The sequence below is a fragment of the Podarcis muralis genome, chromosome 15 (genome assembly GCF_964188315.1).
Source record: "Podarcis muralis chromosome 15, rPodMur119.hap1.1, whole genome shotgun sequence".
Taxonomy (NCBI): domain Eukaryota; kingdom Metazoa; phylum Chordata; class Lepidosauria; order Squamata; family Lacertidae; genus Podarcis; species Podarcis muralis.
The window spans coordinates 8,673,148-8,692,794 of NC_135669.1; the positions used below are offsets into that span (position 1 = coordinate 8,673,148).

The following is a 19,647-nucleotide window of genomic DNA, read 5'->3' on the forward strand; positions in this document are numbered from 1 at the left end:
AGCATCGCACGGTTAGTTCCCAAGCAAAGCCCGGCCGGGACCTGCGAGCCAAGGCAGCCGCGGTTCCTCCGCTCCGCGCCGGGCTCAGCACCACCCGCACCTCTGATCGGCACCATCCGGAGCAGGAGCTGCCCGGGCCGAGCGCGCACCCTTGGCTCTCGGCAGCAGCCCCGCCCCGCGGCTCGCCGACGGAACCCCGGGCGTCTTGCCCCGCCCCTTTCGGCCGCTGGCCCCGCCCCGCCCTCGCCTAATTGGCTGCCGGGGAGGAGGGGGTCTGATTGGGATGCAGGCGCGCGGCTGCTCGCCTTTAGTCTGGTGCCGGGCGGCAGGCGGGGAGGCGCTGCTGCTACTGCGGGCGCGTGGGAAAGCCAGCGAGCGAGCGAGCCGAGGGGCAGGCAGCAGCCCCGCGCTGCCTCGGCTGGAGTAGCCGCGCGGAGTTGAGCCTCCTTTCGTGGCCCTGAGGACCCTGCAGCATGGAGACCCCGCCCTTCTTCGGGCTGGCGCTGGTGCTCTTGCTCCTGCCGGATCTGCTCGCCGGGACTGGGGCGCTGCGAGGTGAGTGGGATCAACCTCTGCCCCCCCCCTCTCCATAGAGAGGAATGGGGAGGGGCTCCAGGGCTGGCAACTTTGCCTGGTCAGCCCCCCCCCCCCCTTGCCGCTTCCTTCTTTTCTTTTCTTGATCGGAGTCCACAGGTTGTCTTCTGCTGGAGTAGGAGAATGGATACCTTCCCACCCCCAATTTTATTTTTTGGTGTCTTTGCATGTGGGAGCGAGTTTGCTAAGGGAGGCAGGCGGAGAGAGGAGCTGGTGCAATGCACGCCGCCTCCCTCCCACCCTCTTCTTCCCTGCTCGGTGAAGGGAAAGGGGGAGGCATCTTCTCCGGAACTCCCCTGCCCTCGAGACTCCCTCGCCTTCTCTCTCTTTTGGGCTGCTTTATGGGGCCTATCCGGTTTTTAAATACGGGTTTCTGGACGGATTGGGTTCTGCAGCAGAGAGCAGCGGCGCTTGGAGACGCGGAGTGCTAGGGAACGGGTTCAGACGGAGCGGGGCTGGCTTGAGGCGTGGAGGGTCGTGTGCATGCGTGTGCTCGCTTGAGAGTGAACATCTTTTCGAGGGTGTGCATGTGCGTGCAAGATGCTCTCCAAACGGCTTCGGTCGGCCATCAGTCCTAGAGCAGTGGCTGGATCCTCGGGACTTGGCAAAAGTGCTTGCCGGTGCAATCCTGTGCCTCTTACTATTTGGGAGCAAGTCCCGTTGATCGCAGCTTGAAGCTGCAATCCTCTGCGCACGCCGAGCTCCGGAGTAAGCCCCGTTGAGCTGCTGAGTAAACATGCATCGGATTGTGCTGCAAGCTTGTCGTTGTAATTGTGCGAGTCAGTTTCTTGTTGCGCTGGTCGGTTTCTTATTTCCGCTGCTTTCCCCGTACGGCCGCTCTCGGTTCTGAGATGCCACAGTCTCCCCATTGACTACAGCGACCTTTTGGACTCTCTGGTGGAGTTCTCCCAGACCACTGGTCTTGGGTGTGTTGAATGTATGCTTCTGCCTCCGTCCTGAAGGGAGCTGACTTGCTAGCCATCTCCATTGTCTGTAGTTAAGTAAATATGGAGAGAAATGGTTAAAAATATGTCATCAAAGTATTTGCCATCTTTTAGCAAGAATCGTTTTCACTCTCGCATACATCGGTGAGCCCCAGCATTTTTAAAATTGGTAACCTCACAGTGTATCCGCCCCTTCCCACCCCAGGGCTTCACCCTTATCTTCAGTCAATTCAGGCTTACACCTTCAATGTCTAAAATTAAGCCTTCGCCAGGTAGCTGATTGTAAAGTCTTGTCAGCTTCTGAGACTCTCCTTGTCTGACCACCACCCCTGTCTGTGTTTTCACAATAAAACCCACTTGCTTGCCTGGCTTATGGGAAAGAAACGCTTGCAGGAGGCACAAGACATTCCGGGATCCGTCTAATTACAACAGAGTTGTTATTTTTAGGTACCTTGGACAGCAGCTTTGCTCCATGAAATGTGAACTTTGACTGTATCAAGGGAGCAGAGGGCAGCCTCCGTTTCCTCCTTCCCAGCCAATAGGGTGGCTCTTTATATTGGGTTTATGGAAAGCAGCTGTGCATATTAAATATACCGCAAAGCAAAATGTGGTTCATGGGAAGGCTAAGGGTTTTGACCCTGCTCTACACATCAAGAACACTTGGAGATGAATGCAGCAGGGTGGGCCATAGTTAGCATCTGAAATCACCCCCAACCCATGTGTAGTAATGCTGCACTTCTCTGCAATCTTTAGAAGCACCTTAATTTCTGTGTATGATCCTACTGGATGGTTAGGTACCTGATTTGCTGTGGGTTTGTTCTTAGGCATTAATGGGAGAGAAGAGTATTTTTAGCTTTATTGCAGTCTTTTCCTTTGTTTTCCTTGTTTTGATCCTGCATAGTGTTTAGATGTAGCTATAGCTGGAGCACTTAACCTCAGAAGCTACCCACTGAGTGATAATGCTACAGTTTGGGAAGTTGTCTGGGGGCCACCTTGAAGAGAGATTGCGTTCCCATCACAGTTCTTTATGGAGTGTTCAAAAGAGTGTATGTAACAGATTGGGGAGGGTGAGATGATGCTTTTGTTTGGTTTTTAAAAAAACCATTGCCAGGCTGCATCTTAGCCTATTAGTATGCATGTGTACACAAGATTTGCCTTCTTTCCTACAACACACCTTTTATAGGCAATCTAAAATAAATTGAATATAGAAGCTAGGAAGCTAAAGGACTGTTTGTGACATTCCTAAGTTCTCTTGCCATGTGAAAATTATGTTTTCTTTTCTTTTCCTTTCTCTTTTCTCTTCCTCCATCCCCACCCCCTTGCCAGCCCCAAGATTAGAATGGGGTTTCAAGTGTGTCTTGTTCTAACTAGGGCTACAGCCTTAAGTTGGTTTGATGGGCCAGATTAACCAATTCATCTGGTTATAGAATAATAATAATAATAATAATAATAATAATAATAATAATTTATTTATATCCCATCCATCTGGCTGGGCTTCCCCAGCCACTCTGGGCAGCTTCCAACAAAATATTAAAATACAATAGTCCTTCAGATATTGAAAGCTTCCCTAAACAGGGTTAACCAACACTTTAAGTGTCACCAATTCATAAGGCCATAGGAAGCTGCCTTTAAACCAGGTCAGATAACTAGTCTGTTCAGCCCAGAGACTTTCCCATGATCTGCTACCTGTTCCCTTTTCACCTGGAGAAGCTACAGATTGAACCTGCGGCATTTTACATGCAAAGCATAAACTGTACCACTGAGCTATGATTTTTCTCTCCTCACACCCAGTCAAGTCCTTAGCATGCCATTCCCTTACATGTGGCTCATCTCCCCACCCCATTCGAATCCTCATTTAGCACTCAAGGGAGGGACCTGTGTTGGATTTGTTTTGCTGGCTGAAAGTGGCACCAGCTTAAGGAAAGGAAGAGAAGTAGAAAAACGATGCCCCTCCATGCACCTGGTCTTTTGTAAATGTCCTAGGCCTGCTCTGTGTTCTCCTTTCTCTATGAAATTTTCAGATGAAAAGGGGTGTCATTTTAGGGCAGGTTGATTTTGATTTTGATTTTTTCTAGTTTAAGCAAATGTTGTAGCTGATTGTGATTGTTGCAATGTTTTCCTTTATCAAAATCATTGCATGCCTGAAAAAGAAATAAAACAGTTAAGCACATGCACAATGGGTTTTTAATGATCTAAGAAACATTAGGATGTTAGGCCAGAACATCCTTAAAACCTGTGTGCTTTTTTCTCCATAACTACTTTATTCATATGCAAACGTATGACAATTCACTCCATTAATATTCATATGATTCATCAACTTAAGATCTTTTATCAGGTGACAGCCTTAGTTCTAAGTAACAGCTAAAATATTTTTTCCTGTGACTTTGCACGATGCCTTTGTATCCACAACACTGCCTGATAGTCCTTTGCATGGCTTCTGATTTATGATTATACACACCCAACAAACTCATTCAGTGGCATATGCCAGGGTCTGTGAGGCCAACCAGGTACTGGAGTGCAATTTCTTTTCTCTCTCTCAAAGTCCTGATTAAATAGTACCAAGGGCAGACAGAGCTATTTAATATCTCCTTCACACTTTGTGAAAAAGTGCTTTGTGACTTCTAGTTGGTCTGGCCCTGCACCAATCTTGAGGTATGCAACTTTTGTTCCCATCCACAAACAGAATGAGGGGTGAAAATGCTGACCTGCCTACCACACCCCATAAATCTAAATTGGATCACTAGACAAAAAAACCTGCCTTAAATGGGGTCCTCAGAGGGTCTCCCCTTGGGGTAGGTGGCAACCATATGATTAGATGTGACATGGCAGACTAAGATGTGTCTATCTGGGAACAACATGCTTAAGGAAATCATTCCAGCTCAACCAAATCTTTGCTGGGAAGCCTTGAATAAGTCAATTTTTGTATATTTGAGTGATCAATCTATTTTAGCTCACAGTCCTATTGTAAAACTGAATGGGTTAAAATGCTAAAGGTATTTGTATGCTGAACAGTAGTACATAGTTACAAATATAAAGATTTGCCCACCATGAAGGTCTTGAAGGGACTGGAGCCTGTCGCTGGAATTAATGTCAAGTTTGCACATGTTCCAACATGCCAATTTTATTTGCTTTTCATTGTTTCTCATCAGGCGTGATATTATCTGTGGTTACTTTGCTTAAAGGAACAACGAGCAATAACACAGGCTGTTGGAAACCAGTCAATGTGTCTGGCTCTCTGCTGCAGATGGGATTCCTTTGTGAATTTGTTAGGCAGTCTTAAGAAGAAGAGAAAATACAGAATTAGATGGTCCACATGCCAAGCAGATGGAAAGGTATTGCTGTCTTGCAAGCTTACAATGCCTGTCATTCTTGGAAGGGAAAGTCATGTTGGACCATTGGGCTGCTACGGAAAACAGCAGCCTGGCATCCAGTTTTCCTTTCTCTCTGTGTGACATCCAGTAAGGGAAATAGACATTGTGTTTATGTAGCAACACAGGCAAACTGGATACAGGTTTGCTGTCCTGTGTTGGCAGGGTGCGAACCTCATGATCCTCATCACTTTTAACTGCTGACAGAACCATTGAATGGGTGATATTGTTAACGTTTCTCCCCACATATATTTTTCTTCTTCAGAGACAGATTGGCAAAGTTTTGAAGCCAGCACATGGCTGGCTTCATAGCAGCTTTGACTTTTCTTCCCTTTGTGATGTTGTCCCCGAACAATTACTGTTCAAGAAAAGCATGAGGTGACAACCTCATATCATAGTGCTCAATCACCTTCTGCTGTGGCTGGGCTTATAATATTGGTCAACTGCTGGGTTATCCATGAGACCGCAGTGTAGGGCTGAGAAAGATGGCTGCCTTTAACTTAGGAGCATCACTGCCAGCCAGAGTAGACAGTTCTGAACTAGGTGAACCAACTGGTCTGGTGTAAGTCAGCTTTTTTATATTCCTGGTTTCCTAGAGGGAGGGTAAAGGCAATGATTCTTCCCAGGATTAATGTTCAACTGGCAGAATGTTGGCTAATATAATAACTTCTATAGCTAACTGCAGCATGCAAGCAAACCCCCCCCCCTCCATTCTGTCGTACACTAAGATGGAAAATTACTTGTGGTACAAGGGTTCCCTTGAGGAAACTTGATGCTGTCCTCTCCCTCTCTCTTCCCTCCTCCCCTCTATATTTTTAGCCTGGCTTGCTGAGGAAGTGTGGGGTTTGAGCTTAAGAGTAGAATCTTGACACCAGAGGCTGCTGTTTCTTTTGCTTTGCCGACTGTCACTACTTTTAGTGGAGCAGATGGCCAGATTCATTTATAGCAAATAGGAATTTATTTCATTCTTTCCCACCCCATTTCAACTTCTAAAGCTCTTTAAAGCCCTGTTAGGTGTTCTGATCGCATGTAACATCGACACATGAATGTGGAGAGCTTTGTGTTGTGTGCTGTGCTAATCTCCGACACGTACTTGCCACCTTCCAACCTTTGAAGGCTGAAGGTGGGGGGCTAGTCTTCTCTTGGAATCTCCTTGTGCAACTTAGAGCCCTGCATATAGGTTTTCCACATGAGCAGAGCACCCAGTTAGAACATCAGCATATTGTATATGGCGTAATGTAGCCTTACCTAATGATTATGATACGCATATATATCTGTTTATTCCTTTACAAACCATCACTCCTGCCATCCCTCCCATGTTTAGAGCCAGTCTGGTATAGTGGTTAAAGTATCAGACCGGGAACTGGGAGACCAAGGTTCACATTCTCACTCAGCCAATGCATCTTACTGGGTGTCCCTGGGCTAGTAAGTCTCACAGGGTTGTTGTGGAGTTTGGAAGACGCATGTATGCTGCTTTGAACTCCTTGAGAAGAAGATGAGGTATCAAAGCAATGAAAAATACTCCCATCAGACTTCTGCTACCCATGATTACATCACATGGGAGGTCTTGAGGGTTGGTTAGAGCATCAAGCATGTTGCATGTTTCTTATGAATCACAAGGCTAAACCCCATTGACTGAGAAATGCTGAGATGGCTTCCATATCGATGTATGTTTATTTGGGAGAATAGATTTGGAGGTGACTTTAAAAACAAGACCTGCTTAAAAGAACATGAGAAGAGCCCTCCTTGATCACACCAAAGGTTATCGTTTATTTAATTGGTTTCAGTTATGAATCGCTTCCCATAAAACATTCCGCTGACATTTAAAAATAACAACATCAGCATTTTCGTATGGCTTTAAAACAGTGTTGGATGGCGTTAAAAGAGGAATAGACAAATTTGTGGAGGCTGAAGCCATCAGTGGCTACCAACCTTGGTGGGTATCCTGTATGTCCACCGCCGGAGGCAGGGATGCTTCGGAATACCGGCATTTGGAAGCCACAAGAAAGCCGAATGTTGTTGTGCTCAGGTACTGCTTTGAGGCTTCCCATGGGCATCTGGATGTCCACTGTGAGAAGAGGATGCTGGAACAGATGGGCCAAGGGCCTTTACATTCTTAAATAAGAACAATTTCAAGTCCAGTACAGATGCAGTCCCGTACATATACACAGCTTTTAGTTCCTGTACCCTTTGTCCCAGAGTGGCCAAACAAATGCCTTTTGGAAGTCCATAAGCATGAAAGTGAGTGTGTTGTTAGTGGTATTTTTTAAAAAAATCATTTTTAAAGCCCTCCAGCTAGTGGTAGCAATCATTCTAGTATTCCAGGTTTTTATATATTGCTGAGAACACAAAGTTGTGGACAGAGAAAATTGAACAAGAGAATCAAATGGCACAGTTTATGAAGCAGTACTCGGCTCTAGATGAAAGGCCACCAACAGTCCATTTCTGCATGGCTTTATAACCTCTGTGATGTGTCACCAAGGGGATTCTCCATACCGCAGGGTGAGTGTCACTCTCCAGTTGAGGCCTTCTAATGAACAAAGCCATATCAGTCTTTTCAAAATTTTCAAAAACACTTTTGCTGGGGCTGAGGAAGGGAAGAACATGTGATCATCATGGAGGCATTGATCTTGCCAAGGGTCAAAACATAAAGGGGTGGATTTTATCTTTGCCAGAAAGGTACCTGTGTCCTGAAAGGTTTGAGTGATCTTAGACATTTGGTTGGGTAGGACTAATTAAAGGACACAGTGTCACTAAAAACAAATGGGAACCGCCTGGCCTGGAACACCATCTTGCCATGTGCCAGGCTGCTGATGAAGATCCCACCCACACTCTCCCCATTTCTGTTTCCCTTCCCAGGAGTCAGTTTGCATTCAATGTCCAGTTCTTTTGCTTGGGGGATAAGTGAGAGTTTCTGGGTTCTAACCAACACCTTGGCTCCTCCGCTCTCCTTTTTGGCACCTCAGCAAAGCTTGCTGTTTCCCTGAGGTCTGTGTAAGGAACAGTACTCACAGCCTGGACATAGAAAGTTGGAGGAAGGATGCACCAATATGTTTTTGTTTTCTTTTGACTGCCTGACTTGGCAAGCTAAATGGCGATCTCAAACTGAGTGGGGAGTTTGCTTCCTTTGCTATATAAAAAAGTATAAATTTGCTGACTTCTTGTTTTAGAAGCAATGAGAGGTGGTTCCCCTGCAGGCTTTCCATGGGTGCTGGATGTCCACCTGACTGCTGTGTGATAGCACTAAAAGCACCTGCAATGCAAATTACCATATTTTTCACTCTATAGGACGCACCAGACCATAGGAGGGGGAGAACAGGGGGAAAAAATTCTCCCCCTCTCTGCTCAGCCCCCTTCAGCGAAGCGGCAGGAGGAACGGAGCCCTTTCCATTTCTTCTCCCGCTTGGCTGAAGGGGCGCTGCACAGCTCTCCCTCTCTGCTGAAGCCAGTAGAGTCTTGCTCTCCCGGCTTCAGCAAAAGGAACCCTAAGCCTTGGGAGCACAGTGCGAATTCCCACTGTGCTCCAAAGCCTTCAGGCGGCTATCCCTGAAGCCTGGAGAGCAAAAGGGGTCAGTGCGCACGAAAGCAACGCTCTCCAGGCTTCAGCGAAAGCAACGCGAAGCGCTCCCTCTGCGCTTCGGAGGCTTCGCGTTGCTATCGCTGAGTCCAAGGAGCCTGCATTCGCTCCATAGGACGCACACACATTTCCCCTTAATTTTGGGAGGGGAAAAAGTGCGTCCTATAGAGTGAAAAATACGGTATTTGCAAGTGAGAGAACCAGGGACCACAAGGGCAAGCTGTAGTGACACTTGGTAGAGTATCCTATCAAACAAAGTTAATGATGACATGTTTCTATCTTCCGTAGAAGGTGGAGATGTTGTGGTTGCCAGTTTCCTTCATCACATACTTCACTATAATTTGGCCCTCCAGGCCTTGGTATTTGGCCCTTGGAAATCTTTGCAGGTAGGATGGCTGTGTGGTCAGCATGTGCAAAAACTAGCTACTGTACAAAGTTAATATTAATATTCATAGCTCCACCCAGTGTTGCCTTTGGCCACACCTCCTGCTGTCCAAAAGGTTCCCCAGAAAGAAATGTGACCCTAAGGCTCAACAATGTTTGCTTCTCCTGTTATTAGTCAACTTCTCCATGGAAATCTGCGAGGAAACCTGGAGGAAGATAGACACTTAGAAGGAGCTGTTCTATTTCTCCCTGTTATTAGTGTTAGTTTTTATTTCTACTGATCTTGATATCTCTGTGATTATGCTTCAGTTTGAGTGAGAAAACATTACCTTAAAAATTGAGTGCCTTATACTCGCCGGCATATCCTGATTGGTTTCTGGCAGGCTTCAGATGTGAAATCTCATAAGCCATCAGCCATAAAAGACTGTCAATACTAAACGCTGCTGCATGTCAGCTGTCAAGTACCAACTGTCAAATGTTGAAATCAAGTGCTGTTGGATGGCACATAAAGAGATCAAATGTCAGGGTATTCTGCAAATAATTTGAGTTTGCCAGCAGAATATTTCAACATCCAAATGTTTGTAGGTGAATTTTGAGGGAAATTGTTTTGCAACAGGTGAATCTCAGTTGTCCTGGAGACCTTTACATCGAGGATAGCCAATTTGATGCTCTTGAGATGTTATTGAATACCAAATCCCACCAGCCGGAGGCATAGAAAAAAAGAGAGGCAGTACAGTTCAAGGTCAATTCCAGGAAGGCAAAAGCACTTAAGGATCAGGACTCACCAGGGTGTGGCTTAGGGAGGAGGCATGGCTTACAGCAGGCATGTCCAAAGTCTGTTTCATGGGCCTAATCTGGCCCCTGTGGTAGTTTATTTCCTGGGGTAAAATCCTTAAAAAAGCTCAACAACCTCAATCCTTAAAAAGGTAATCCACCTACTTTCAGCAGCCAGAAACACCATAACCAGATACTGGAGAGACCTGTCAGGAGTAAGCATGGACCAATGGTACCAAATAGCACGGGAAACAGCCCTACTAGAAAAATTAACCAATAAACTGAAACTGACACGGGGACAAACAGAATAAGATGCCTTTATCACATACACAGAAGAAGAAGAAGAGTGTGGATTTGATATCCCGCCTTTCACTCCCCTTCAGGAGTCTCAAAGTGGCTAACATTCTCCTTTCCCTTCCTCCCCCACAACAAACACTCTGTGAGGTGAGTGGGGCTGAGAGACTTCAGAGAAGTGTGACTGGTCCAAGGTCACCCAGCAGCTGCAGGTGGAGGAGTGGAGACGCGAACCCGGTTCCCCAGATTACGAAACTCCCTCTCTTAACCACTACACCACACTGGCTCTCACAGCCCAACAAGACAGTGGCAATAATCCACCAACAGGATACAAATCAATATGGCTAACCTGATCCAAAACACCCACTCACCCCACTCACACACAAAAACAGAGATCACCACAGCCAATCACAAACAAACAACCACACCCTAGGCCAACCCCAACCTCTCTCACCACCAAAGGAACACAAATGAACAGCACAAGCAACGCTGACACCAAACCCTACAGACATTAAGCAAAATAGAAACATCACCACCCGACCATCTCACCCCCCCCCCAATGTCTCAACAAATGAAACTGGGTTGTAAAAATGTTACATGGAAAAAATACGAGAGACATTACACATACTTCTGTAAATCTTAAAAGGTCAACAACTTTGGTTGGCCCTCATGCATGTTCACTTCATCAAATCTGGCCCTCTTTGAAAAATGTTTGGACACCCCTGGCTAGAGAGAGTGTCTCAATGACCATTTAGAGAGCGGTGGAAGGCCACATCTGGCGCCCAGGCTTTGAGGTTCCCTGCCTCAGGTGTATATCTTGGTAGCTGCTAAGTTGCCCTCCTGATGTACCGTATTTTTCGCTCTATAACACGCACCTGACCATAACACGCACATCGTTTTTAGAGGAGGAAAACAAGGGAAAAAATATTCTGAATGAAACAGTGGACGTATCATTTTTGTGCTTCATGCTGTGGCCACAGACATGTGATCTGATGGTGAATTTGGGGTGACCCAATGCAAAAATCCTGAGAATCCCTGTGGATCCATGCTTTGTAACCACGTTTTTGCACCATTGCAGCCCCAGGCAACAGTGGGTGCGTGATTTTTTTGGGGGGGCAGGCTGTAGCCATGGACATGCTATGTGCTCTGATGGTGAATTTTGGCTGACCCAATGCAAAGATCCTGAGGATCCATGTGGACCCATACTTTTAAACCACGTTTTTGCACCATTGCAGCCCCAGGCAACAGTGGGTGCATGATTTTTTTGGGGGGGGACAGGCTGTAGCCATGGACATGCTATGTGCTCTGATGGTGAATTTTGGCTGACCCAATGCAAAGATCCTGAGGATCCATGTGGATCCATGCTTTGTAACCACGTTTTTGCACCATTGCAGCCCCAGGCAACAGTGGGTGCATGATTTTTTTTTGGGGGGGGGGGACAGGCTGTAGCCATGGACATGCTATGTGCTCTGATGGTGAATTTTGGCTGACCCAATGCAAAGATCCTGAGGATCCATGTGGATCCATGCTTTGTAACCACGTTTTTGCACCATTGCAGCCCCAGGCAACAATGGGTGTGTGATTTTGGGGGGGCAGGCTGTAGCCATGGACATGCTGTGTGCTCTGATGGTGAATTTGGGGTGACCCAATGCAAAGATCCTGAGGATCCATGTGGATCCATGCTTTGTAACCACATTTTAAGTGGGGAGGGAAGGAAAAACACAGAAGGCTAAGAATGCAGGAGAGGGCTATAACGTGAGGAAAGGAAGGCAAAAGTTTCCCCCCACCCACCCACACAAGCCAGCCAGCCTGCGCTCTCTCTCTCTCCCTCTCCCTCCCACCAGCATGACAGAAGAAAGCATTTTAACTGCATTAAGAACTATTTAGCAGCGAAACCTAAGCTTTGCCATCCCTTAAGAGGTACAGACACTGTAATCTTCCAGATCGCATGAATTTACAGGCAAAACACTGTTTAAGGATTTCATCCTTTTAAATGGAAGAAAGCATATTTGAATGCTGTGTGTCTCCAAAAACAAAAAGCAGGAAGTCAAATCAGAATTTTAAGCCGAACCTGTAATCTCTCTTCCCTTCACAAACATTGTTCCCTCCGGAGCAGGGAGAGGATAGAACGAGGGACGCTCTGCTCTCCCCTCTACTTGCCTGGAGGGGAGGGGCTTTCCCTGCTCTTTGTTCCGTTTGAGCAAACACAGTAACGAAACAGAGCAGGGTGGGCAGTAAGACCCTGAGGCAGAATGCAGGAAAGCCACCACTTCCTCTCTCACGGAGCTCCCTTCTCCCTGAAGCGCGGTTTGATTTTTGCCTCATTTTTCGGCTCCAGGGACCACACATTCGCTGCATAACACGCACAGACATTTCCCCTTCCTTTTTAGGAGAAAAAATCTGCGTGTTATAGAGCGAAAAATACGGTAGTTGGATTCTAACTCCCATCAACCACATTTGGTATTGTCACAGACTCATGGATGATGGGAGATGAGAATTCAACAACATCTGGAGGGCCAGATGTTCCCCATCACTTCTTGGGCCCATTCTCTCATGAAACAGAGGAAAGGGAGTGGTCTCTATGACATGGTCCATAAAAAAACAGTGAGACAGTAGAGTTCTGAGCTGGTAGAACGGACCATGTCAGAGTTCTGGTGAAGGACCGCATTTCTTAACCCTACATCTGAAAAAAGCAAGCAAACCTCCATGCAAATGGTTGCTCAGTATTCAGTGAAGAAAGAACCCAAGATTCATTTTTTTGTTTTGTTTTTTGAAATGCACAGTCTTAATCTTACATTTCTGTAGCTAATGTACTGATGAACCTTTCATTCAAAAGCTTCTGTCAAAATGAATGGTTGCAAAATATAGTGTTCAGAGAAACTAGTTGTTTTTCTTCATTCAAATATAACCTGCAAAAAAGCGAATAATGCCCCAGTCTTTCATCAACTTTAAAATTGCAATCTATCTTGTCATGTGGAATCGCAAGAGAAATAAACAGGGTCATGACTGACAAAAGAGAAATATCAAAGCATTTGTTTTTCAATGGCAAGCTGTTAAAGTGGGGGGAATAGTTTCCTTAAAAATAATTATTAGTGTGCTTTATACCTTATCATCATCATCATCATATTTTGCTACTGAAGTTTCTTTTGGGATATTATCATAGCAAGAGATTAAAGTCTTCCAACTTGTTCTTGACAAGAACTCTTTGTGATACATCACAAATCCACCTATTCTCTAGTGCTTATCACCTCCCATATCCTGGGGCATTTTCGCAATCCATAAAACACTTGGAGCAAAACTCCTTTTGAAATGGAGAAAGTGCAGGCTAAGCTCTGTTTGGCTGTTAGTCTGAATGTGGGCTTTATTTACAATGAGAGAGGCTATCTCTGGAAGTGACAGGGAAGGGCTGCAGCTCAGTGGTAGAGAATCTTCCTTGTGTACAGAAGGTCCCTGGTTCCTTCCCTGCCATCTCCAGGTAGGGCTGAGATAGAAGGCTGCCTGAAAGGAGCATGTCCACCCCTTATCGTTCAGCCCAGACACTGAGGTCCACCTCCGAGGGCTTTCTGGTGGTTCCCTCCTTGCAAGAAATGAAGTTACAGGGAACCAGGCAGAGGGCCTTCTTGGTAGTGGCACCTGCTCTGTGGAATGCCCTCCCATCAGACGTCAAGGAAATAAACTACTATCTGACTTTTAGAAGACATCTGAAGGCAGCCCTGTTTAGGGAAGTTTTTAATGTTTGATGTTTTATCTCTTTAATAATATTCTGTTGGGAGCTACCCAGAGTGGCTGGGGAAATCCAGCCAGATGGGCGGGGTATAAATAATTAATTATAATATTATTATGAAACCCAAAGTGCTGCTGTCAGTGTAGGCTATGCTGAACTAGATGGACCAATGGTCCAACTCAGTGTAAGACAGTTTTCAATGTTCCTGAGACCTGTGGGTATAGGGCAGAATTTAAATTCAATTAATGATAATAATAATTGCTAATAATAATAACAATAGAAAATAATTCCTTCTGGATTCATTTCTACAAAATAATGATCAAACAGCAACATGTCCACAAAGATGGCACTGATGTTTCTGAAAGTTTTCTATTTATTCATTTAAAACCATTTTTAGCCAACACTTCAGCTGAAAATGGCTCCCAGAGCAGTGTGCAGTCGGCCATATGGCATTATAGAAGATGCAACATGAAAGGAAAATGGGATGAGCAGGGAAGAGGACAACAAACACACCCGGGCAGCGATTTTAAAAGTTATGCGATTATTCTTAAAGTGACCATCTGGAATGGAATCAGTTCCGAAAGAAGAGAAGCCAAATGGAGTTTTAGTCTAGTTTCTCTGCAGGTGGGAGCAGGGCATCAGAGTCACAGCTCAATCTTATTCATGTAATCATTCTCTGTGCCTCTGCCACCCAATTGTTTGAGGTTTGGGAAAGCAATGCAGACAGCTAGAAAGTGTAGCAGGAAACCCCCCCCCCCCCATCATTCAGTTTGTACAAGCTTCACACACACTCACACTCACACACTACATACGCTACGCTGCTGTTATAAATTCATAGAAAATCAACCAGACATCGGATTTGCACTGTTCCACTTTTTATTTTACTCCATGAAGGAAGGACTACAAAATGGGGAAGGTTTGATACAGGCCAGCCATAATCCCTTCACCATCCCAGCCCATCCACAGGAGCCCTGCCCAGTTGCTATGCCAACCCTGATGGTCCTAGACTGAAGACAATCAAGATCACAAAGAACTTGCATATGGGAGTGGATTCAGCATGGACTGAAACAAAGGACAATGATCAGATCTTCCCTCAGGGGGCAGGAAACTGCGACTGCCTTTTGTCATCAGAAAATGACTCATGGGGAGGGGGAAAGGAGGAACCAGCCAGGTGACAGGACCCTCAGGTTACCACCACAACTCCTCCCTCAACCCCTCCTTTCTGTAATGTATGCATGATGTTTCTGGGGGTGGGCTTGAGCTACAGGAGGGGAATTTCAAAAGTTTTTATAAGGTCTGGCACACCATCTTTCTGGGTCTTTCCTCTCACCTGCAAGTGAGGGGAGCACCCTGTCGCGACAGTCTTTCTTCAATAAAGACCAAGCCTACAGGCTGCTGATTTGCTTCAATTTACTCTGGTTGGTGTCTTTACTTTTTGTCCAAGGGAGCCCTCGGATTTTTCCGGTAACAAAAGGAATGATAAATTTCCTTACAGCCAGAGTCGAAACTCCTGAATCAAATGCCGTTCTTGCTCCACCTTCCACCAGTTGTTCAACTTCACTTGAAGCAGGCTTAAGCCCTGGAATTTATTTGGAATGCATGGTATCTGCCATGGGAGGAAATGATGTGGATTTTAGGAAGGGAGAGAAGGCAAGTTGGCAGGGGTCTTTGCCCTCAATAAAGAAGGGGTCCACTGCTGCAGGGAAGCTAAAGCAATCAAGTTTCTCCTTGTCAGCTTGCAGTCCCTATTTAACCCTTCGGAGGTGTTGATTCAAGCTATTATAGCTCCCAGATGGTAGCCACTGACAAATATGTCCAGGCGGGAAGAACTCCATCAAGCCATTGGATTTGCAAGGTGATTACGAGGTGATTTGTCCCAATTGTGAGGGAGGTGGTTTGTGCAGGTATTTCAGGTCAGATCCTGATCCCCTTGAGGGGCTACAAATGATTTGCTCTACTGCATAAATCCATTACCATATGGAAGGTGGTTTATCTTTAGCAAGTGTCATGTTTAGGGTTATCATGAAATGTCACCCCTTGTTCATCACCCCATTCATAGGAGGAAAATAGGGAGGAGGATTATTTTTGTGATTATTGTAGAGAAATGGAGGCTGCACAATGGTGATGGTGGCATTCTAGCTGTGGCTGGTTGCTGCTGCTATTTATAATCTTCACCATTTCACCATTTTAAATTCTTACTTCTCTGAATTTTGCAGTGAAGTTCTTCAGCCAAGCAACTTGTACAAAAATGCATTATATTTGGGGAAATTACTTTGCAAAAATGCATACAAAAATGCGTATATTAGGCAAAATTAAAAACCCGGTATATTTTTATGGAGCTTAAAAAAACAAATCACAAACTGATCTGGAAATGTGGAGAACTGAATTAAAGGCTTGCAAAATGAGCAACCAAAACTGACAGAATAGTCCATCTCTATTTCTTGGCACAATTTTTCTGTGCATGCTTCCAACAGACTTTCAGAACAGCAATGTCAATGAGCTTTCACAAATGGCAGTTTGAGAGAGAAGGGGCTCCCAGTTAAGATGACAGATTCAAGATTTCTCTGAGCATCAGTGGCTGTCAGTATACTAAAAACAAGCTGAATGCATGTAAGGAGGGCCTGGTGAGATTCGAGCAACAGGAACATAGCTTCAGCTAGCAACCACTGATTAGCATATAATTAACATAATGTGTGAATGTGCTCACATTTTCTTTCACTTCAGCTTATGGTTTCTTGGGAGAGCTCTATGGCTTTGGCTTCCTTTGCATATCGGTACCTTGTACCCTTCCCAAGAGCAACCACCCTCTGCTTTAGGGGGTACTCTGACTACTTCTTTGTACAGCAATAAATACTATTCTGTACATCATTACTGGATGGATTTATGGTAAGCAGATGGCTGTCTAATTCTAGACCTGAATTATGCCCCAGCAAGTATTTAATACTGCCTGCATCATTGCATAGCATGCTAGCTGGTTTTGTGGTCCCTTAGTGCTTGCTCTGGCAATCCAGTCCAGTGGGAATTTGTGCCAGGGTGAGTTAAATTCTAAGGATTCTTTTCTGATGCACCAGCTCCTTTGCACGCTTGGGAGGTACAGATGTGCACAATGAGAGTTGTTCCTTGTCTTCCCTATGATGTGTGGATTTCCTGTGCATGTCATGTGCGCACCCCATTGTATGCACATGAACATGGTGGCGATGCAAACTGTCTCTGCAGATTGTGCCATGTTGATGCAACAAACCAACTGGCTTACCTGCCATTGCTCCTGTGTTGAGGAGGACTGTGAGATGACACACCCCACTTAACAGACGATATTGTCACTCGGTTAATATGAGAACATAACCTAAGAAGAGCCCTGCTAGATCAGAGCAATGGCCCATCCAGCCCACACTGACCAAACATATGCCTATGGGAAGCCCACAACCAGGACTTGAGTTCAGAAGCAGTCTCCCCACTTATCAGTTCCAGCAACTGGTATTCAGAGCGTAGTTCTTCAAATCCTGGAGGATATACACAACCATCATGGCTAGTAGCCACTGAAACCTTACTCCCACTCAATTTGTCTAACCCTCCACTTCAAAGCCATCCTCTTTTCCATGAGTACAATTCATGAAGCTCTTGGGTGGAATCCACTGAAGATGCACATATGGACCTTTTTAGTGTAGAGATGCCCTCCTATATAAAGTGTTTTAGTGCAGGGGTCAGCAAACTTTTTCAGCAGGGGGGCGGTCCACTGTCCCTCAGACCTTGTGGGGGGCCAGACTATATTTTGAAGGGGGGGGGGGAATGAATGAATTCCTATGCCCCACAAATAACCCAGAGATGCATTTTAAATAAAAGCACTCATTCTACTTATGTGAAAACACACTGATTCCCAGACCATTCGTGGGCCAGATTTAGAAGGCGATTGAGCCAGATCCAACCCCCGGGCCTTAGTTTGCCTACCCACGTTTTAGTGTTTCCAAGAAGCTATAGCTCAAGGGAAGAGCAGATATTGTGCATGTAAGTAGACTCCAGATCATGGGTAGGCAAACTAAGGCCCGGATCCAGCCAAATCGCCTTCTCAATCTGGCCTGTGGATGGTCGGGGAATCAGTGTGTTTTTACATGAGCAGAATGTGTGCTTTTATTTAAAATGCATCTCTGGGTTGTTTGTGGGGCATAGGAATTCGTTCATTCCCCCCCACACCTATAGTCCGGCCCCCCATAAGGTCTGAGGGACAGGGGACCAGCCCCCTGCTGAAAATTTTTGCTGACCTCTGCTCCAGATAAAGGAGAAGTGTTGCTAATCTGAGCTGGGATAGATAGGATCGGTGGTCTCACTTGATAGAAGGCAGCATCACATGTTGGTTCTGAACTTCCAGTGGTGAATTATTTTCTTCTTCTGAAGTATTGCTCCTATTTGGTATACGTATAGTTAGCAGCAATACCACAACAGGCAGTTTATTGCAGTTTTGTGAATAAATTCACAGAAGTTAGCAGTCTACAACTTGCTCTGTAACCGGAAACTTAGAGGAGGAGAAGGCTTGCAAAAGCCTTTATGAGTCTCTTCCCTGCTTCCCTTTTAAGATTGGAGGGAAAGGGATTTTGATAGCTGGGTGGCCCAAACGTTTAATCGATATTGATTCTAGGTCCTGCTGTACACAAGGGTGGGCTTTTTTTTACCTCAAGCATATTTGAAAACCCTCTCCTTGATTAGGATAACCACACCTTCCCCTCATTTCACATGCCCCACGTGAATGAAGAAGGAAGTGGCAATCACAATCTCGGTATACAGCCACTTACAATGTATTTGAACAGGTGTAGATGCAGCTCTGTTGCTGGGACCACCCACATCTGTAATGAACTTTTAATTTTGTAATGAAGCCAATTTTCCAAGAAGTGCTTTTCAGAAGAAGAAGAAAGGGGGTATTCTCTATTGATTGTAGAATAAAATCTTGTGTGTATGCAACTTTAGATGTACTGGATATGTGTGTGTAGTTGTTTTAAACCATGGGTAGGCAAACTAAGGCCCGGGGGCTGGATATGGCCCAATTGCCTTCTAAATCTGACCCACAGACGGTTCAGGAATCAGTGTGTTTTTACATGAGTAGAATGTGTGCTTTTATTTAAAATGCATCTCTGGGTTATTTGTGGGGCATAGGAATTCGTTCATGTTCTCTCTCCAAAATATAGTCTGGCCCCCCACAAGGTCTGGGGGACAGCGGACTGGCCCCCTGCTGAAAAAGTTTGCTGACCCCTGTTTTAAACAAAGTTCCCCTTCCCCAATGGCCGTTTGACAGCAGCACCTAATGTTGGCAATTCCAGCTGGCTCCCACAGTTTCCAGCAGGAATAGCTGAGCTCTGAAAGAGAGAATCTGGGTCTTATCTTGTGTCAAATGAGCTAACCAAATAAAAAATGAATTGAGCGAATTTAATCTGTCAGCATCAATGAATCTAAGAGGATTATCATTCCATTACTGCTAATAGATTTTTTCCAAAGATAACTTTGCTACTTGACTTGCCTATTCCTATAAAGACTGTTACGAATCTAATTTATGTGTATCATTTAAATATTCCTGCTCCATTCCAATTGAATCCCTGGGCTTGTTAATAGGCCACCTTTCTTGTTTCTCGCCCCCTACTTTTAGCTCAAAGAGGAATAGCCTTGGTTTAATGTTCTGAGTGCTGCTTCTATTGCTTCTTGCTGTAATTTGTTGCGGTAGTAGTGGACAAGTTCCACTTTTTGCCAAAGTCTGTTTAGCAACTCAATTAGCCATAGATTTCTCCTCCTTACACTTGTATGCTTCCCCCTCCCTGCTCCCACTGCTTTGCATGTGTACTCTGAGGACTGGAAGAAAACAGTCAGTTTTACGAGCATGATTGCAAATTCCTCATCCCTGTCTTACTTGCAAGAACATCAGATCCTGCTGGATCAGGGCCATGGCCCACTTAGTCCAGCATCCTGTTCTCACAGCAGCCAACCAGATGCCTTCAGGAAACCTTCAAT

The 19,647-nt window shown here is 45.4% G+C and overlaps 1 protein-coding gene across 5 annotated transcripts in view; it reads left to right on the plus strand.

Annotated features, from left to right (window-relative positions):
• The first annotated feature begins 303 nt into the window (after positions 1-303).
• Positions 304-19,647, plus strand: part of UNC5D (unc-5 netrin receptor D) — a 422,213-nt gene continuing 402,869 nt past the window's right edge. For all 5 annotated transcript variants that reach the window (XM_028707671.2, XM_028707672.2, XM_028707674.2 and 2 more), the window contains exon 1: positions 304-555. In XM_028707671.2, the coding sequence (XP_028563504.2) occupies positions 474-555 (82 nt within the window). In that variant the 5' untranslated portion in view covers positions 304-473. The remainder of the gene's footprint in view (positions 556-19,647) is intronic.